We start from the raw sequence: 22,204 nt of genomic DNA, 5'->3' as shown, positions 1-22,204 counted from the left end.
TTGGAAATCTTTGTTTGTTTTTCTTGTGTATTCATTTATATAAGGGGGACACAATCATGGAGTCGAAGATACCAAGGGTGTTTCACTCATTAACTGTTCTGGCATCCAAGTTGAAACTGTGAGTTTTATTATAAGGAGAATGATCATTATATTTTCATGATCTTGTGAATTACATGATTTTGAAATATAAAAGTCTACATTGAAAGCAGGAGAATAATAAAAGAGAGATCTAAGTTTATAATACATGAATCTCAAATGTAATGCACAGATCTTTATGTCTTAAATTAAAAAGCACTCTGGTACAACTGTGAGGTAAAACATCCTTTGAGTCCCAATGGACAGCTAAATATACTTTCTAAAGAGACAATGGACATTGATCAAATAATGTACAAGTACCGTCGAAAAGTCATGATAAACAGCAGGGGAGAACTGGCGGTCATCTGTCAATCAAACCTTGAAGCCTCCATTAAAAATCCGAGTAAGGTATTGCAGTTATTACTATATAGACTGTCGCCTATAAAGATATATTCTTGCTTACAATTTTCAATCATAGATTGAGAAGGAGGAGTAACACGGTTGTCTTCATTGATTCCCACGTTGACCGATTTAGGCTACGGTTGAATGTGAAACTAAAAAGTCGTCTCGGGTGACTCATCTATCATTTATAGACTGTTTCATGTTTACTTTTTCTTTGCTACTATTATATATACATAGCTACACATAGCTGAATACATGCACTATGACCAAATGACGGTATACTATAACACAGGCAATAATATATTGTATTGCTACCCGTTGTATGCCTATACATACACACATTACTCATTGCCATACATAGAAATGACTTTCATTTGACTGTTATATTCGTTACGTTTTATTTATTTATGTTTTATTGTGGACACAAGTCGCTACTATATTTTGTCAGAATATTCTGCTCGATTTATTTTTACTCCTTGATCTGAACCAGCTTGTTAGGACATTTTTGGCGCAGAACTCCGATTGTTATACTGTGGACATCAACAAGGAAGTTCCACCGCGGTACTGTGTGTAGGCCTATACTTCCATGATCCAATCACGTCACGACAGAGGCATCTATTGTTTTACATGGTAAGTCAGATAATTACATTACCATCTAACCTGCCTAACTGTACCAGGTTTATATGTAGCCCTATATATATATATATATATATATATATATATATATATATATATATATATATATATATATATATATATATATATAGGCTTACAATGTAGATCTTGACTTCGTGCATGTGATACCCCAAGTCGATCTGTTGTAAAAGATGATTTTTTTTTGGCTTTCATTGAGGGGCGACACAAAAACTGACCTCAAACATTTATCTTCTGTGATTTTCGTACCACAGGTCCTATGCAGTTAATGATTTGTTTTCAACAATAGGTCATTATTTTAATAACATTTGTGTTGTTAATTCTCAACAAATAGGGCATTTTATATCATTAACAACAAGGCATTTCTCATTATAAAAGTATGACAGGTAACCTAACCCCCCCCCCCCCAAATGGCGGGAATTTGTTTTATGAAAAAGAAAGCAGCACAGTTTTTTAAATAGTTTTTTGGGGACAAAATAGGAAAGCAGTCAATGGGATTTGTTACATTCTTTATCCATTTCTCTCCCTCAGGTCACAACTGATGTAAATATAGGGAAATGGCAAGTAACGACGTGCAAGACCAAGACAATACTGCACTAGCTTCTGAATCCCTCCTTCTGGTTTGAAATTTGATTCCTCGTTTCCTTATTATTTTCTTTATCGCTCATTTATCATCTTCTTTAGTCTATTCCTTCACCCAAATATATGACATGTGTTCCGTTGAGAACCGTAGAGCATGGACACGTAACTTACTGTCAGCATGAAACACTTTTGATACAAGGGAACTTACAAGTGTAAATGTAGCAGGGTGAGGGATTAGTTTCTCGAAACCAAAGTACCGTCAGATTGATTTTCTGTTGATTTTCTTACGAAAACACGCTCATTGAACATATTGGGTATCCTAATATCCACCCCTCCCCTGCCCCTCCTGTGTTCCAGAAGTTAGAGGTACGACGATAAACTGGGAGTGCATACGTGGCCTTGCATGATGTCCCTTCCCCTCCACACCTCTCTGCACATGTATATAGTCCTATATAATGGGTGTGTGATTATGGGTGCGTGTGCTCTTGTTCTGTATTCTGACTGAGGACTTACAGGAATTCCAGGTCCTCATACTTTATTTCAAAAGAATCACCACGTCCTCAGAAGAATTGTATTGTTATGGGGTATTGTTAAGGTTAGGGTTCATGGATTTGAACAATGGAAAAAACCAATGGGGTCCTCGGTCTGAATGTAAAACACACCTATATGTGTGTGTTTGAAATGTGTTTCATGCCAATTATTTCAATTAATTTTCAGAAATTGGCCGGACGGCTTGTGGGGTGGAGATTCCTTGGAAGACAACTAGGACTGACTGAAGGAATGCTTGATGACATTGAACGAGACAACAGAGAGAGCAAAGAAATCAAATATCAGACACTGCTACAATGGAAGCGGACGTCTGTGCAACCAACCATTGGCTGTTTAGCCAAAGCTCTAAAGGAGGTTAACAGAGCTGATTTAGCAGTATTTGTTATGGAAGGTGATTTACATTCTATGCAATATATATATATATATATATATATATATATATATATATATATATATATATATATATATATATATATATATATATATATATATATATATATATATATATATATATATATACATATATATATATATATATATATATATATATATATATATATATATATATATATATATATATATATATATTTATATATATATTCAATGAATAAGTGATACCGTTAATTGATATATCGTAAATGCATAATGTATATTTTATTGATATCTCTCCTTCGAACTTTACAGATAATTCTAATTCGAAATAAACGTATACATCGTTATAGTGAAATTATAAGGAATCTTCTACATTAAATGAAAGATACACATTTTATTTGATTGATATTTGCATGTATAAATAATTAGATATATCTTTGTATCAGGTTACAGAATTCGTATAAATACGGCGTTTGAGTTTGGTGTGTAACTTATTTCAATTACACTTATTACGTCATTGGAAACTTTGAATTCTCTTCCTTGTATTGTTCTTTCAGAGAGCAAAAAAGCGATCCCACAGGTAAACATTCTTAAATATGATTTTTGATTCAAGCTATAGACTGATTTCACACTCTTCGTTTGATATATTCATTGCAATACATCCATCTGTATTTGTATATACTATTATTTATATGCAAATTTTGGAAGATAAAAAAAAAACATAATTTGTTTGTAGTATATTTCTTAAACGTTCAGCATAATTTCATCCGTTATTTCCAATACAAAATGATAGAAATTTACGAAACTTACTTGAACCTGCCGCGAGTGGTGGGTATACATTTAGTTAACCGTGCACCATACACAATTTACATGTACCAAGGGTGGGGAAGGGGTAATCCCCCAGGTTGGCTAAAAAGCGCTACACCGTACACAGTTTACAAGTATGTGCATTATTGTATAGGGCTTATCAATCTAAATGAAAATAAGGGTACCCCGCCCACATATCATTTATTATACACCGTGTATGATGTGCGGTACAACCTATAAACAATAGAAATTCTTCAACATTGATTCAAAAGTTGCAAAATGTAGCCCCGTTTTGCATCTAAGCAACCTCCATTTTGGAACCAAAACTTCTCAAAGGGGAGCTAGGGAGGAACACGATCAAGCTCAAAGCCGTTAAGGTCAGCATACATATTCTGCAAGATTGTGAGCAGGTTTTTTTTTTCGCGGGTCAGATTTAAATCTTTGGCGGTCACCTGATGCATATATGTGTTACCAAATCGTTTACATTTCTGTATTTGATTATACTATTGCTATACAGAATGAACATATATGTATAGACCCTATTAACTTATTACGTCTACAATTTTTCAATTTCAAAGTGATAATAAAATTTCCTTCTTTTTCCTCTCTCTCTCTCTCGAATATTACGTTAGGTTATTCCCCGTAAAATCCCACTGGCTACGAAACGTAACCATGCCAGTATCACCAAGAAAGCAAATATGACCGGTCGACACAATATGGTGTTAGGAGACAACAGTGCAGAGGATTTCGTGCTGTATACAGATAAATGTCGAGAGTACTACGAAATCTTCCCGCAGAGGAAGGTGTACACCTTTCAGTACCGCAAGAAACCCAACGAGACGATTACCGGTGTGTTAGTATATGATAACTGGGACGATGACACAGGGGGGACTGCACACCGGATAGCAGGAGGTCCAGGCGAAAATTGTATCGAGGTTAAAGTAACATCGCAAATACTTCGCGGTATGGACTTCACTTTCTTCGTTTACGGCCATAAATGTTGACTTCTATAGTTAATTAATTATGACACGGACAATTGATTTGTACGTATACATATAGAACCGCGATATGAAGTTTCAAAGGTAGGAGGATTTTAACCCCCCCCCCCCCCCCCCTCTGTTCTAGGTAGCGGCGTGCACATTTATGGAAGGACTAGAGTAGCATGTGTATAAAGGAGGGAACGGGGTGAACTCTAGACTGTACAGGGGTCTCAAGAACCAAGTTGGGCGCCAGGAAGATATATGTCAACGGGCCCACTTTATAAAATCATCATTTTTTCTTACGTATGGTACCGCACATTATTGTATATGAAGTGTGTGCCCAGCGATTTAGGTTTTAGCAGCCAGGTAATGCTAGAAATGTTCATTTTCTGCATAATGTAGTGAGATAAGTGTAATAAAGGAAAATGCCAATTTATTGCTTCCCAATATAGCAATGCTTGTACTGAGAAAGTCACGTTCAACTGGGTGGCCGCAATAGGTGTACAGTAATGTCCAGTGGCGTAGGAAGGTACTTTTGAGTGGGGGGGCTGACGACTGATGGCCGGCCTGGGGGAGGGGTCTAAGGGAGGGGTATCCCCCTCCCCTTTGGAAATGTTTTGCATTTCCAGGTGGCCTCAGATGCAATTTGGTGCAATATAGCACACTTCAACACCCACTCCATTTTGTAAATAATTTTGCATTTTCACCTGGACTTAGATGCAATTTGGTGCTCCAAATGCGATTTTTTTCTCATTTGGAAATGAAAAAGGGGTTTTCTGACTTGCGAAGCGGGGGGGGGGGCGGAATGATACTTCCGCCCCTCCATATTTTTCACTGGGGGCTGGCGCCCCCCCCCCCAGCCCCCCGGTTCCTACGCCCTTGGTAATGTCTGAGGCTATATCTATTTTGTAGTTGTCTCCACTTTACAGCTTTAATTGTTTTGTATCTGTACATTTAATTCGTTTTTGTATTGCTATGTTTTACTTTTTATGTATAACGATTAATGTAAAAAGCAGGACCTTATTGGAAACCAGCTTTTGCTGAATAAGCAACCTTGGATAAAAATGCGAATAAATAAAATAAATAAATCAATCTGGCCGTTAACATGGGAGTTAGTGTACATAGGGTAATTCAGGATACCATATTGGAATAGTACGGCTGTAACGTACTGGAACAAATGTAGCTGTAAACACATGTATATAGTACTATATAGTACTGCTATGACATGCATTTATAAGACACGAAGGGAATATAAAAGCTTCAGTTTTGGTCACTATGAGTTCTGTCCAGTTGTTGATTCGTTGATTCTACACTCTGAGAATTGACGGAGATTGGAGGACTCTCATTCGAGATTTCAGTTTCCAGATGAGATTCGAGACTATAATTTTGTAAATGGTTGTATAGGCTACATGCATAGCAACGGTATATTCCATATAGTGTGTCGTGTATATATATATTTGTAAACTGCAACCGCACAGAATGACCATGTCTCTTTCATCATTTCCCTCCTGGATGTTGTTCCTATATTTTAAAACATCCCTGAAATACTGGAAGAGAAAATGAACACCACTGGTGACGTTACACTGTGAAAATTAGTATACTTTCTTACTTAGCCAAATTTGACTCCAGACCTGGAGGTTGTATCAACTTGACGCCCCCCTCCTCCCGCCCATTCAGGTCTGACCATGTACGAATAAATCAAACTCAAATGATCTCATTCTCCGAGTCTCTCATGAAAAACGATATTCATTGTATATTACACAATGCACTGTATTATACAAGGATACATGAAAAAAAAAATTAAAATTGATGAAACAAAGTTAAAACATAAACTTGTAGTCAATTGTCACTGTGGACTAAATTATAAGAGATCTATAAAATGTCGATTCTTTACATTAAATGAAATTACCTCATAAATGTCAAGCACATATCATATCGTTGGTGTAGAGTAAAAAAAAAACATGCAAATTTGAATTCGATTTATTCACTAAATATATAGTTGATAATAGGGATATATAAATTTAAGTATCGCTTCCGGGTCAACTAACTTGGTAACGAAGATTAATACAATTTATGGAATGAATTTACAAAGTGGGGGAGAGGGTGGGAACATGTGGTTTTGATTTATTAGAGCTATATAGCAGAAATGGAAATATATCACAAAAAATATAAATAGTACAATAGTAGCATGCGCACGAGGGGGGGGGGGGGGATCCATTCCGAACGCCAGTCTGACATTGTTTTCAGACGGGCAAGAATAAGACCAGCCCTCCATATGTTTACCCATCCCCCACCCCGCGACTGTTACAAAATTTTACAAGAGAACATTTTATTAGCACAACCTTACGTTTATATTTAATTATAAACCTAATTTGATGTGGAAACTGTCATTAGTTTCCTGGGGAGCACCCTCATACGTCCCACGTTAAATAGGAATCGACTTCAACGACCCAGGGCCACACCCTGTATCTACATCAGTCGGGGACTTTCGGATGCCCCTCCCCCACACCACCACCGCCACCACCACACACACACTATACCCCACCTTTGTCTGAAATCCTGTGCGCACCACTGATGTAATTTCTTTCAGTAAACATATATCAGTACTCACCCCCAGCATTATTGTTTAACAGATTTATAGCCTATATACTCTGTATTTTATAACTAGTTTCAGACGGAAAATGACAATGAATTCTTTGTCAAATAAGTCGTGTTAAGAAGTTTTTTGTCTTCATATATTAATTCGAAAAGTTCAGGAATTATTGGATTAATATAATTTGTACAGCTCCTAACAATGTCCATCGGTTTATATTTATTGTTATAAATTAAACAAAATTAAACTCATTATGCATATACTTTTGCTAACAGTTATTTCATGTGTATATATATATATTACTTGCATATAAGCCTATACATGTATGTATGTATATAAATTCAATTTAAATCTGTAAAACATGTTCTGTGCATAGCTAATTCGTTATGTACACTCTTTCTTACCATTTTGTGTTTGATATTTTACATTCACCTACATATGAATGAATACACAATTTTGCACACTTCAGATAAATTACCTTATAGGATGATACACCATACATACTGTTTCTTATTAAAGAATGGAACACCACGATATTACCATGGAACGTTGCCATTTAGTTTAATACTAACTATTATTCAAACAGTAATATATGACAAAATCAGACATTACAGACTAATTTGCGAGCAATTTCTCTGAGAGAGCCGGCAACTTTAATTTATTTGATTTATTTCCGAAAGGTTACGGAAAGGCTGGTCCTCGAAGACGAAGCTCACGCAACAATGCAATATGTCAACCGTCACTGTAAGGTTAAGTTTTAACACTTGATTATAACGACCAATTTTAACACCAACTCTTTAAAAATCTCAAGCGAAGGCATCTCCTACACATAGAGTCAAGTCGAACACCTTTTAAGAAGAACCGGCCAGGGAAAATCATGAGAGTGAAATAATTAAGCTATTATTAGATCATGTCCGAAAGTTGTTTTCTTTACCGATCCTCTGACGTCATCATGATCTTGACGACGTCACTCATGGGTCTCGGAGTGTTATAATGGCGAAAAAAAGATGAAAGATTTTGCATGAATGATCTGTTCCAGATTCCTATTTCACTCCAGATAGTATAGAATGTGGTCTACATGTACCGAACTGTGATATTCAAATGCGATATCATCTGCGATATGGATATTCATACTTCAAATTCAATATCTCCATCTTCATTGATTCTTATCGTGCCATCTCTAGAGGACTGGTGGCTGCCTGTTCCAATCGTGCTATTGGCACCCTTCCCGTTCTGTGCGTTTAGTAATGTCGCGAAACCGATACCGCTGTCTGGTGTCGTCTGCATAAAACCTCGTCCGTTAGCTTTCTTCTTTTTGATTTCTTCTAAGTGTGCCAAATATTTCGCGGCTAACCTGGATTCCATTTTCTTTCTATCTCGAAGGTAATAAATGACACCAAGAATGATAAGGTTGATTAATAAGAGTAACCCACCTGCAGCGAGTACTATGCTTAGTTCTATTTTATAGCCATGTCTATGTGTATTGTTAATAATTCCCGCGCTAACTGTGGTGGTCCCATAGTCCGTAATGGCTGGTTGTGTCGAAATATGCAAATATAAATTCGAATCCGTCAAAGTGGATTGGCGTGTTCCGGGTGTCGTTGTATCTCTGGTGTTTGTATCAAGAGGGATTCTTGACGTCGGCTCGTCAATACTCAACTTTGACTCCAATTGGGGAATCAGATGTTCCCAAAGTGAAATTTCGTGTACCCGATAAAAATCTCGAATTCTTGGCTTGGAAGTCAAGTAGACAATATTTTGATGTGTGTTAGTATACGCTGGCCACCTGTCACTATTTTCATATTCAAAGCTGGGTCCAAAGTGGCGATGAAAATCTGTAGAAGCTTGTGATGTTGGAAGATTTGGATTTCTAGGAGACAAAATGAAGACAAAAATGGATCATGATTTGTGTTGTAAATTATCATTACGGAAGTTATACTATTTAGAATCCGGTTAATTGTCTGTTTGAGAAGTTCCCACTTTTTTCCTTCCTTACAATATCTCCAATTCCATCCTATCTCCGGCTACGCCCTTGCAGGCCAGCCCCGGCTCACTCACTCCGCCCGTACCAGTCCACATATCAGAAAGTGCCCGATTTTCGCAACGTATAATACACATCTTGTACTATATTATGAATAGCAATCACTGTGCTCAAAATGTATAACATCGTGCGCGCATGGAAGTCTTTTCGTTATGCAGAAAACTTTACAGGTTAGCAGTAACGATATAAATTTCAGGGTTCCAGGATTATCCTTAGATTTTCCTGGTTATGACTTTCCAATCATTGTTCACTGATATTGATGAGTGTTGAGTTAGGCAATTGAATGTCTCAATGATACACAAGAAAGTGTCTTATTGTGATTTGTGGGTGGCATTAAAATAGTTGTTCAAGTCTGCGCACGAGTGACCATAACTTTGACTTGAGAGAGGGCAGTTCTTATGACCCAGTATACTTCATTTCTTTGGTTCAGATTTGACGAAGTGGAGATATCGAACATATATGAGCAAAAGGGGGGGGGGGGGGACATCTGAAATGGGGAAAACAAATCAGGAAAAGATTATACGTACCCTGTCTTGATGAAGTTTGTCCAGTAGGTCATTAACGCCAGGCTAATGTGAGAATCTGCTTTCGTATAGTTACTTTTGAATACTCCCAGAGGTGTTGAAAGAAGAGGTGCACCGAAGACAAAAGGTAACTCCTCTAAATGAACAGGACCTATAGAAATACAAAGGCAGAGCTAGGGTAACTTTAAAAAAGGGGTATACACGAAATAACTGAAATGTCATGCATTTAATTTGCTTAGCTATATTTCATAAACCGAGTATAGGCTATATGAAGTACAATAACTAATCATTCACCATGGGGATGCATATCGATTAATGATGATCGTAGATCCCGCCATTTCGCTGTTAGCACACGATATATTTCTGATTCTATAATGTATTATGCTTTTCAAGAATGAGGATGGTGATGGCCGATGTTATTATAGCAATACTACTTAATTATTGCTATAACATATACAGTTATCATTTGTTTATTAACATATTCATTAAAATCATTCATTCAAGACAGCTTAATGGGTTTAAAAGGCTACGAATTCACTATACCATAAAGTATTCGTTAAGAGGTATATATACGGATCACAGAGGTTATAACCAAGTTGACGTATATATAATAATCACGTTAGGCCTACTATCTTCCTATAGGAGATGGACTAAATATTCCAAAATTGATGATTTGTTGATCATTTTGTTACGTAATAGTTTAAACATATATAAACACAATAACTTGTGGAGTGCTTTTCAGAGACATAGACGTTTCCACGACATGCTCGTGCAGGCTGTACGGCTTCTATAATACACACGTGATATGTACATTATATTGTGATTGCCTTTAGAGTCATACATGTACAGTACATATGACGTCATGCTCACTTCGGAAATGGTGTTAAGGAATTCTAGATGACACCTCGCCTTTGCAAGCAATGCGTGGTGTAGTCATGGTTTTACCAAGGAACGGTGAGTTGATCTCAAAATGTTGGATCATGCCCCCCCCCCCATGAGTCAAACCTCAGTAACTACACCCATATAATTCTTAACGGATAATGTGTCTTTATATACTCATATATAACTAACCATTAAAAATACATACCTGCCCATCGGGGATTTGGGCTTCCCCTTGGTCTATGTGTAAAGAGGTAAAAGTATGACGTCATCTTTGCTTTATCGAGTTGTTTGAGAGTCTGTACGGCAGGTGTGACCCACTGATGATCTGTGATGATGTCTTGCAATGATGACGTCATAGTATATGAATTCATAGGGCCGGACCCCCAGTCGGTGTACTCGTATGAAATAGTGTCTCTTATAACCCCACTAATAAAACGAAAGAGAATATGCAAAGGTATGCAAAATTAAAAGAATGACGTCATATTAAAAGGTATCCATATAGGGCCGCACCCCCCATCGGAGCGCCCATATGTATAGTGTCTCTTATAACCCCAATAGTAAAACGATTGAGAACATGTGTGGAGTGTGCAATCTACCCCAGCAGAATACAAACAACCCCTGACTGAACCATTCCATCAACCGCGAAAGGGTGTGGGCCCATGCCCCCCCCCCCACCTTCCCCCACCCCGCGTCAATGGTTCGATTTCTATGTCGGCGTACTCATGTCACAAAAATATATGCCTTTAGGGAACTTGCTATAGTTTGCATAATTCATTAATGAAACATATTGCTCTATCCAATCAAACACCCATGTTACACCCTCAATAGACAATATCGATAGGAAACGTACTTTTTTTGAGATTTAATTATGCGAAGGATGTACATGTTCTATTGTTCATGTTAATTCACTTTCTGTAGGATGTAGAAAAGCGACCTAATTACGCCTTATTTTGATAATAACCAAACAAATAATCAAACACACAATTTATCCACAACCTCACGACCCCACTCGCTCATATCCATAGGAAATATTCTTGTTTATAGAGGATACATGTAATTGAAATGCACTCTTTTGATCGTGGAAATTTCTTGCGAATATATCCTTAAATTTAGGATTAAAGTTATTAATAAAATGGTTTAAACAAACGCGAAATAAGGCGAATTAACGTGTAGTTCATTGCATACCTTGCAATTCTGTTACTGCCAAAGTTGTTCTGTACAAACCCATGCAAGGTCTGTTCGTAAACGTTCTGCTCAATGCGTCCGACGATATCGACGCTGCTACTGAGATACCGAAATCCTTCATTTTTCGTCATTCCAGTCAGGTAAGCCTTGGTTGTGATATTTCTCTGCCCCTCGGTGACTTTCTGGATTAATTTGGCAGGATCGTCTTCAACTATGTTCCCATCAACGACGGGACCGAAAGAGTATGAATAAAGCGGTGTGGGAACGTCGAGATCTAGAAATGTCTGATATGAGACGTTTCGGAGACAGTCCATGGTGGATTCCGAATTAACGAGTTGACAGTTAATATCCCTCGTAATCATGTTATAAAACCCGATGGGATTCTTTTTCACCACCCAAGGGGAAAGAGGGGCGCCACTGTGAGATATTACTTGAGTGAATAATCCTGTCAAATGAAAAGAATTGTATAGAGAAAAGTAAATCAGTAAAATTGTAATTAAATTTGATCAAAGTCGTATAATAGAAAATCATTTCAAGTACTTGCATCGAGTACTTGTTATGGACCAATTTAGGAGCATGTTCTATTAAATAATTATTGAAGTGAATTACAGAGATGACATTTATCTGCATTTTTTTTTAAAATCATTTATAGTGTACGGTCTTAATGTAAAGCTATACATACATGACTATATGCACTATATATAGAAACTTACAATATTACATATTAATGAATGATCCGATTGTGTTTATGAGTTGTATATATTCCTAATTACCATGGTTTGAAGACGTTATTTGCGGTTATAATTATGTAGTTATGGTAAATACTTTATTGTTTATTAATGAAGTGTCAGTATAGGAATGTACTATATATATAGCGCTTGCATTACGGTATCTTTGGGGGTATATATGGACTATAGAGGTATATGAAACATAATATCTGAAGAACATTTGCAAAGTGTGTAAGGTATAGGCCTACTTTGAAGGTGTGAAGTCTTCTTTCATAAAAACACAATATTTTTGTTTTGAAATTCTTTATTCTACCACTAACAAGCATGGATCTAGGGGGTGTGGGATGCACCCCCCCCCACCATCAAGCCCGTAGAGAAAAAAAAATAATAAAAGTAGTTATTAACATAACCTTGTGTAAACTTATTTATAGACCTAATGTATAATCCTAAATATGTCTTAGAATGTATCATTTCACGGTTATTATTATTCTTTTCTTCTGGGGGGGGGGGGTGGTAGGGGCGAACCTGTACACTGGAGTTCGCTTCAACGACCTCTGGGCCATATCCCTTGCTTTTTTAAGTCCCTGGATACACCTCTGACTGAGGTATTTTATTTCAAGGTTACATTTTCTCAGATATAAAATTGTTCACATTATAAGCTCTTATTATATTGTCGTAATGTTTATTTCACAGAATTACGTACCACGTGATACATTTCATATTCATGTTTTATAGGTTCCAAATAATTAGGTTTCATTTTGACAACATCAGCTTAATTCTCGTGTAATAATATAGTGAAATTGTACTTTGAACGAAATCCGATCTACTCTTTGGAACATTTTAAACTATATTTATCTCTGTTTATTGTATGCATAAAGTTACATATATGACACAAAAGTACATGTAAGAGTCTATAGCATAAGGGTTGATGTATAAGTGTGACCAAGTCACGGATTATTCAAGTTTTCAAAGATCCGTTGAGGTGCCGGTGGAGCAACCTCGCTATAAAAAAATATTTATATATTTTTATTATATTTTATGTTCATGTATTTGCTAACGTCTGGAGATGGGATCTTTCAAACACTGCAGACAACCAACCTTCATTGAATGTCTGTTTATTACATCATGCACAACATTAACCAAGACCGAGATAAACTGACGAACGATCGAGTTTTTATGTCCAATATTTTACTCGTTCTGATTTTAGGCCTACTTTACACAACAACTTTCAGGTCGAGGGTTCTACTGTAGACTATGTAACAATATTATGAAGTTATCATACAATACATAACAGCCAATCAATTTTACGCATCGGTGGCGTATTACACATAAAACATAAAACATGTCTCCATACCTACTTAATGTTCACTGAGGTAAGTGGCAATTATTTCAAGCTAAAATTTAATTTCAACCAAATTCATCGACACTTCTGACTGCGCGGCTGGGAAAAAAAATCTTGGTTTCTTTTAATAAGTTTAAATTTAGCAGATATAATTAAGTAAATATATAGACAATTATTTTATGTAAAGAAGGACTTTTAAGTTGTATTTTACGTTGTTGTAGTTCAATTCATCAAACTTTATTTCAATCTCTTGTGATGAAGATATACAGTGTATATTCTGAACCATTGAGTCGTTATCTGACAATGAGGCTATGTAACGTTTTTCCTGAATAATATGGATACCCTTTAGCGAGTTATTAACCGTTTAATTATCTCAATTAATTTAATTATCAAAAAACATCGTAGCTCAAAAATTCTAGGTGCATCCACATCGTCCACTGCTGATATCCAAGCAGGCATACACATCTATACAAGTATTATACATCGGTCGGTAAATGAAAGTTGCTTGAAAAATTCAAATAAAGTCTCATTTTATACGCAAAGATACAAACGTAGAACTAACTTCGCCGAATGAATGTCCTGATGACAATAATGTCCACGCAGGCCATGTGTGTGTTTTCTCCTTTCTTCTCACACCCCCCCCCCCTCCCCCCCACCCCGCCCCTCTCCACACAAAGGAAAACAAATGAAAAATCGTCCTTAACACAATTTATGGCCTAAGTATACCAGGTCTATTGATTGTTTTTTCTAGAGGACACCCAGTTCCGCTGCATGGCATTCTGCATTAGCGACCTCAGTATACCCCCTCCTTTTGAGTATCCCGGATGCGCCCCCTGCAACGTGCATCTATAAACTCACGAAGGCAAGGTTTAAGGAAAGCGATATATGCTCCCTTTTAAACGTAGTACATTATTCTCTAATAAAACCTTCATATTTTATATAAAAGACAAATAAAACGGTATTTTTTTCTACCTTCAGTTTTGTTGGAAAGCATTAGAAGACCGGCGCATGCGCCGCCTGTACCAGCTCCCATGAGGGTCACTCTGCCAGGGTCCCCGTGAAAAGAGGCAATGTTATCCTGGACCCACTGAAGGGCCGCGATTTGATCCATTAGGCCATAATTACCAGGTGATTCGGAAGATGCACTGCTCAGAAACCCTGATAAAAACAACGTGATACAGAATAATGGTCATCATTAATAAATGTTTCTGAACAATTTGCTCAGTAATGATATAAACTTTTAATTAATTCAGAAAAACAAGGTATGATATTACAACGTTTACGCCCCGTGGCCTTGTGGGGCATGGAACATGTTTGGAGCGGGATGGGGTTGTTTCATGTCCGTTTACATCCACTCTAACGCCATCCCTTCTCCCCGACCCTTCCTCGGTGATATCCAGTCATATATTTCGGTACTCCCATCTCCTTTTCACTCAACCTTCGCAAATTTGGAGACATCGCGTACGTCAACCATGCAGTGTCGATTAGTGATCACTGTAGGTATAGGAAAGGGCAATCGCCTCTGAATCCCCAACACCACCCACTCCCCATACTGTAAAATCAATATACGTACTTAAGCACTTTAAAGGTATACACTACCCTGCAGGCTATCGTGAGCATCGCCCCGAGTGGCCCCACCCCAGTACGGTATGGATGCCTTTACGAAAGCTCCGCTGTATGCGAAGAAAGTTTTCCATCTAGTTTATGTTTGCTCAGTAATCACGTCTGTACGATGTTTACTGTGGTGTATTAACATAGTTCTAATTTGCAGAATATGTCCATGTCACCATTCCTTTTACGTTACTTTGACTGTGCATATAATACATCAGTTCACATGTGAACTCCAAGCAGACCACACGTGTATGTGTTCTCTCTTATACTTATAGTTGTGTTAGTATAGTAAAGCCCCGGTGAAGACGCAACATTTACTATCACTTGTGAGTACGGTATATCTTGCCTGGATTATTTTCAAAACAAAGGTACATGAGGCTAATATGCCAGATCCAAAAAAAAGGGGTATATGGTAAAATTCCTCGAAGCAGTAAAAATACTTTCCGAGGCACCTTTCGGATAGGTTTCAGCTTCGAAATGGGTTTACAAAAGCATCGCACTATATACGTAGGCTTAGTTGATAGAACCTTGTATTTTCCCCTTAGTCACCCTCACACAAAGAAATGAACACCTAACCCCCCCCCCCTTCCTTACCCTCAGTCTGTTGTTGCGACGCTTAACTTTATATTGCAATTCATCATACACCGACAATGGAAATGTTATCTAAAAATTGAAGGCCAAAAAGATGAGCCATTTGGCATTGAATAAACACGACTTGAACAACCAGAATCGGATTACCATACTCAGATAACAGATGGATAGGTCAATTGGTTGACCTCTGGAGAGTTACATTCGTTCCCGTCTGAAAACTATACACAGCTGTGACTACGACAACAACAACATCCTGTCTGATGGGATTTGATGTCAAGAACGTTGTAAATGGTGCCTTGATTTCAAAATTGCTGCTAGGGTAAGCTGTTACTTTTCGATATTTTTTCCAGAGTAAAAATCTTATAATTCTTCTTGCTCCTTTTTTAAATGGTCTATTATTGTCAAATTAGATTAAAAAGAAAATGATTGCTTCACAAATAGAAATAACTTACAAACGCCATTAAACAACGAAATTAATGAACTTAAGAAAAAGATTTAGTAAATTATGTATGCAGCATTGATGGTTCAGTGGTAGAATTCTCGCCTGCCACGCGGGAGGCCCGGGTTCGATTCCCGGTCAATGCAAAATCTTTTCTGTTCTTTTTTTCTACCTCATTTAAGTGTTCCTGCTTGATATGGAAGACTGATTGATGCAGGTGCAAACCTTTCCCCTACTGCCCCCTCCTAGCTCACCCTTTACCCCTTTCTTCTTTACCCTCACTCAAAATTCAAAATAGTTATCAGTACAACCTTGCATTTAGACCTTACAAATATAATTCATAGTCTAAATATGCGTTAGAATGCATTTGCAGGGGGGGGGGGGGGAGGACCTCAAACCTCTACATGGGAGTTGGTTTCAAAGACCACCGGGTCGTACCCTCCTTTATAAAATCCGATTTGAACTCCTTTTGACCCATGCTAATAATAAGGCAGATGTATATCTACATCATCTCTAAACGCAACCTTCCCCTCCCTGCCCTCCCCTGTCCTCCCCTGCCCTGCCATCCCATGCCCTGCCTTCCCCCTCCCCTCCTATCCACTTCTTCAACTGTTTCGCTACTGCTTTTCACGATCCGCTAATGAGACATGATTTGCAGTAACTCCTACATGAAACATTTGTCACAACTATAGTTCACTAATTGAGGTGCGTTGGCTGATGTAATCTGTACAAGCGTTTACTTTGCATCCCTTGGGGCTGAATCAACCTAATATAAAATAGAGGAACGTTTTCTTGTTTTTGCATAAATTACTGCGCCGCGTATAAGGACAGACCAACTTTCCCTTTTAGCGTAATATGATGCTAACTGTTGTCTTTTCTATCATGAATTATTGAGAGATTATTACATGTGAATACATTGATTCCGTATTGCATGTATAAATGTCATGAAATGGTTACATATGAATCAATGCATGCATTATATATAGCCTATATATATGGGATTAACACGACACTATACTTTCATTGTTACAGCCATTGCGTAAAAACATAAAAAAAACATTGCTTATACTCGGCAAAGTACAAAGTCCAAGCATACTGTTTGCGGTGTGTCAGTAATATGTTTTAACATTCCGTTCATGCATTCACTTTTGTATATCTTGCTAGCGAAAGCTGTAACATACAATTCTTTGTATACACTAAAGGGCGAAGAAGCAGCATAATTTAGGTATATAAATGTCATACATTTTGTTCAGCCTGTCGTCTGACAACATGGATGGTGTAGCTATGCTGTGGCATATACTAAGCATAGGCTATATGTATAGTAACATACACCAGGAGCGCCAGCGCTATTTTTGTGCTGGGCAGGGGGGGGGGGGTAAGCTCTTATGTCGTCCAGGCGAAGGGTCTAAGAGGATGGGATTGAGCACCCCTACTATAGGTGCTTCAGCGGTATGGGAAAGTACTTTTTGGGGGGCTACTTACCTAGTATCCCCAAACGGTAATTGAAGGTGACTACGATGACGTCACCGTAACTCGCTAATACACTTCCATCGTACATGCTTCCAGCTCCGGTATCAAAGGAGTCGCCATGAATGAACACCACAACTGCAAACTTGGCGGAATCTTGCCTTTCTGCAGTCAAATTAAAAAGAAATTTAGAAAGGTACTGTGATTTTATATGACTGATTCTTAAATACAACCATGCATTGCGGTCATAATACTACTGATATACATGCATGCATTTCGGATTCGGCCATTTATTTCAAAATGTATATGGTTTCTGAAACTTTAACAAGAAAATATCATAACAACAACAGGATGATCTAACTTATTACGTCCTTGGAATAAATCTACCACAACGGTCTAATGTTGGATAGTGTTGTGCTTCAGGAAAGTAAAACGTAGTCCAAACGGGCCCGTAGACAGACCGGGACAGAAGGGGGTGGCCCCCCTCCCTCATGCCGACAATTATCCTCGCCCCCCCCCCCCCCCCACGTGTTCCACCACCATATGTACAAACTTAATTTTGAAATTATTTGTACTATCTACTTGGATTAAGTACATTCTGAGCAAACATTTTAATGACACACATTGACAAAGACATTTCTTCAATATTTTTCTTTGACTGACATCACTGTGCAATTGCATAAATTCAGTAGATCGTATGTAAAGCAATAGCCTATCACACAGTTGAATGATATCCTCGGTTATATAATCAATTCAACTTTAAATGCCAGCAAACGCACCTTTTTTTTATGCGCCGCTGTAGTTCATGTGTGACGTCACAGATTATAGCACAATGCCAGTCATCCAATTAATCTGAACAAATTAGTTGTTATACTGTATATCGCTGTTTATACGTTTTTTAAATCTTGAACTATATCCCTTTAAGTGGCAACCATTTTGTTTTGTAAATGATGTAGGTTACCCTCAAAAAATTCCACAGCTGTATACGATATCACAATTCTTTAGGAGGAATATGGATACCGTGTACTAGGCAAAGAATAGACCGATAAAATTTAGTTCCACAGTAGGCTGGGGGATTTGAATGGGACCTATTATTATATTACCGGCACCGAATACAGACAAACATGTAACAATTTGTTCGCCTGTACAATCAGCTGCCTGTCGGCATGCTTAGAGTGCTTAGAGTTTACATATGCATTAATCTGAATACAGTTGTTGTCAATTTCAGTCAATTTAGGCCTACATTTAATTTTGCATTACCAACATCGTGGTCAAAATTTCGTATTCATGTAGTCTCTTGTAATGTAAATTGACTCTTATCTAGAATACAACTCACTACATCGATGTATGCAGGTTATCGTCACGTGGTTAAGCCTAAGTGGGATAATTGAAGATTCGTTGTTTTGATGCATAAAATGCCGGCCCATACACAATCAGGTGAATTCAACCTTTGTAACACTTCTATATTTTCCGACATACGATGGGAGTCCTCATTTTATTCAACTTCAGTACGCAACGGTTACCATGGTAATCACAAGTCCACTGCCTGAAGCAAGACGGCGATCTGCCTACTTTTCATGCTAAATATTTTCTCTTTATCCTCTTCATCAAATTTGCGTTCTGCGTGACACGTGGTTAGAATTTAATCCAATTTCTTAATGACTGATTTTCAGCGTTGCCCTTAATTGTCAAGTACAAGTGTAATATATATATATATATATATATATATATATATATATATATATATATATATATATATATATATATATATATATATATACATACATACCATTCGTTGGATAAAAGTAAATCGGCTTCGCATAAATACGTCACTTCACATGTTTATTCCACAAACACAATTTGATGGACCGTGAAGAAGTCGAAGCTTTTAGTTAGCATCCAGATTTTGTACATCAAGGATATTTAGACACAATCTTTGTGACATATAATGTCCTTAAAGGTCAGCCACGTAAACAGAAATTAAATGAGAAAGATATCGGCTATGAGTGAAAATCTCTGTTAGCAAGCAACGACTATAATAGATTTATAGATTAACTCTTCAGGGAAACATGACCTAGAAATGACCATATATATATATATATATATATATATATATATATATATATATATTAATAGTGATTTGAACAACATATCTTAACTTTTCGACGTTTCGGATAAGGTTACATGCACGACCAGTTGCTTTTAACGATGAACATCCGTGGGACATTGACAAGAGCCATAGAGTTCGTCTTCAGCTTAAATATAAGATAAGGAAACTGATCCATGAACTTGCTGCAGGGATTATCCACGACGGTTTTATGTATTTTGTCTTTTAACTAAAAACAGCTCTTGACCTCGTTTTAAACCCATCTCGTTGAGTTTTTTCGGTCCTTGACAAGATGTCTTTTTCTTCTTCTCGCTGTACTGAAGAGTTTGTTCACTCGTTATCATGCGTTTTGAGCAAACTCCAAGTCTTATCTAACTAGATTTCATGGACATATTTACAGAACGTATACAATAGCGGGTGGCACAGAGATCTATTATATATCACCATATCACCTTTGTCTTACAGAAATTCAGGTGGTCGATTTGTTTGTCAATCTATTGGTATGTATAGGTAACGTGAAGGGGATATTACGTATGGACAGTGTAGAATATTATGTCTTCTTATGAACTCCGGGAAAACAGCTTCATTCCTCCATCCATCCATTCATTCATTCTAGCAGTCCTTGAAACATTTCTCATAATTGAAGAAGGTTCCATATAGTTTATATATAACATGCATGATTTAAGCTTATCGCAAGTTCAATGTCTCTATATGAGTTCTGTTTTAACACCGAAAGGCGGTGTTAGATCATGTTTAGTGCAGGCATCTATGAGAATACAAAAACAAAGTTATGATCTAACTCTAACAGTTCTGTGAAACAAGGGGAAACGAGTCTCGTTATAAATAGTGCATGTAAGGAAGCCGTGAATGGTCTGTATATAGTTTATACACAGAAAATTTAAAAGAAATACTCTAACTAACAGTTACGTGTGCTCATCATGAAAGTTGCTTTAAATAATTGGAAGATAATCTCTAGAGGAGAAAACCATTTAATTCCACCTGAATGAAGCTCCCCCTCCCTGCGGGCCCCCCCCCCCCTCAGTTTAGCCGTGCATATCTCGAATGAACGACATATCGCTGCAGACGCTATCAAGTTGTGAGTTTCATACTGTTACAGCTCTCTAATTTCGTCTATAGTTTAACTGTATGGTTAAGTCGATCACCGCGTATATTGGAATTCCATCATTGCCACAGATCAAAGACTAAAATCCCACCAATCTCAGACAGGCCGCGTTACGGTTATTAACGGAATTAACAGATGGTAGAATGGTAGGCTACGGTGCATCATTTAGACGCTTCGCTTTTCCGGATACATTTATTTATCGATCTTTCGCTAATGAGACGTTTCACTTCCCCTCTATGCAATATATGTCCATCTATGATTTAATAAGACTCGGGTTAGTCATACATAGAATAGATCAGTAATCTAAACATTAAGGTCTTTCCAATCAGAGATCGATATCAGGAAATTTGCATTCAAATGACAGTGCACACTTATATACTTTATGTATATATATATATATATATATATATCAACAAATTGTACGTTGATCATGCATGGTTGGAAAAACGAGTACTGGTACTCAATTGCTTTTAATGTGTATGCAAGTATATAGTAGGCCTATCTCTCTAATAGTTGGCAAAAAGTGTGCTCGATTATTCTTAATATTTACGGAAATATTTAGTAACTATCATACGTTATAGCTGAGCCTGAGAGTATGTCTTTGATATGGTAAATGAATATATACTCACTATATCAAGCTTCATGTAACATCACCCTTAACATGTTATACTTGTTAATTGAGAGTATCTCTTTGATATGGTGAATGAACGACATACCTCACTATATCAAGCCTCATAAAGGGTCACCCTTAACAGGTTATGCTTGTTAATTGAGAGTGTCTCTATATATGATATGGTATAAGTGAGGGTATGCCTCACTATATGAACCTCGTGAAGGATCGCCCTCAACATGTTATGCTTGTTAATTGAGAGTATGTCTATGTTATGCTTCATGGTGGACTGTTATGCTTGTTAATTGAGAGTAGGCCTATGTCTATATTATGCTTAATGATGGTACTGTTATGCTTGTTTGATCCACGGTATACGTCTTTATAACACGTGCGATCGTCCATCTTGCATGTGATGGTCTTAAATATACGCTATGCTTGAAAAGAGCATACGTTTAACTAAGTTTGCTCTATAAAATAAAAATTCCAAAATAATTGACTCAATGATAATTGAACAAGAGCACGATAACCCATAGGCAAATT

General features: G+C 37.3%; 2 protein-coding genes and 1 non-coding gene across 3 annotated transcripts in view; 2 read left to right on the top strand and 1 right to left on the bottom strand.

The window, feature by feature from the left end:
• The first annotated feature begins 754 nt into the window (after positions 1-754).
• Positions 755-5,238, top strand: LOC139975046 (uncharacterized). Its single transcript, XM_071982661.1, has 5 exons — positions 755-1,107; positions 1,663-1,751; positions 2,431-2,653; positions 3,192-3,214; positions 4,074-5,238. Exons 2-5 carry the CDS (start codon positions 1,689-1,691, stop codon positions 4,443-4,445), a joined length of 681 nt encoding a protein of 226 aa, XP_071838762.1. The 5' UTR covers positions 755-1,107; positions 1,663-1,688; the 3' UTR covers positions 4,446-5,238.
• A 2,077-nt stretch (positions 5,239-7,315) lies between these two features.
• Positions 7,316-22,204, bottom strand: part of LOC139975045 (neuroligin-4, Y-linked-like) — a 33,103-nt gene continuing 18,214 nt past the window's right edge. Inside the window, exons 3-8 of the mRNA XM_071982660.1 lie at positions 17,840-17,989; positions 14,689-14,874; positions 11,647-12,091; positions 10,667-10,887; positions 9,583-9,730; positions 7,316-8,884 (exon numbers count right to left, since the gene is read on the bottom strand). Coding sequence (XP_071838761.1) covers positions 8,143-8,884; positions 9,583-9,730; positions 10,667-10,887; positions 11,647-12,091; positions 14,689-14,874; positions 17,840-17,989 — 1,892 coding nt within the window. The 3' untranslated portion in view covers positions 7,316-8,142. The remainder of the gene's footprint in view (positions 8,885-9,582; positions 9,731-10,666; positions 10,888-11,646; positions 12,092-14,688; positions 14,875-17,839; positions 17,990-22,204) is intronic.
• Trnag-gcc (transfer RNA glycine (anticodon GCC)) lies at positions 16,433-16,503 on the top strand. The gene has a single exon. It is a non-coding gene; the product is annotated as a tRNA-Gly (tRNA).

This window comes from Apostichopus japonicus, chromosome 10, assembly GCF_037975245.1.
Source record: "Apostichopus japonicus isolate 1M-3 chromosome 10, ASM3797524v1, whole genome shotgun sequence".
NCBI lineage: Eukaryota > Metazoa > Echinodermata > Holothuroidea > Aspidochirotida > Stichopodidae > Apostichopus > Apostichopus japonicus.
Note: the sequence above shows the minus strand (reverse complement) of the source record. Positions and strands in the feature narration are given on the sequence as shown.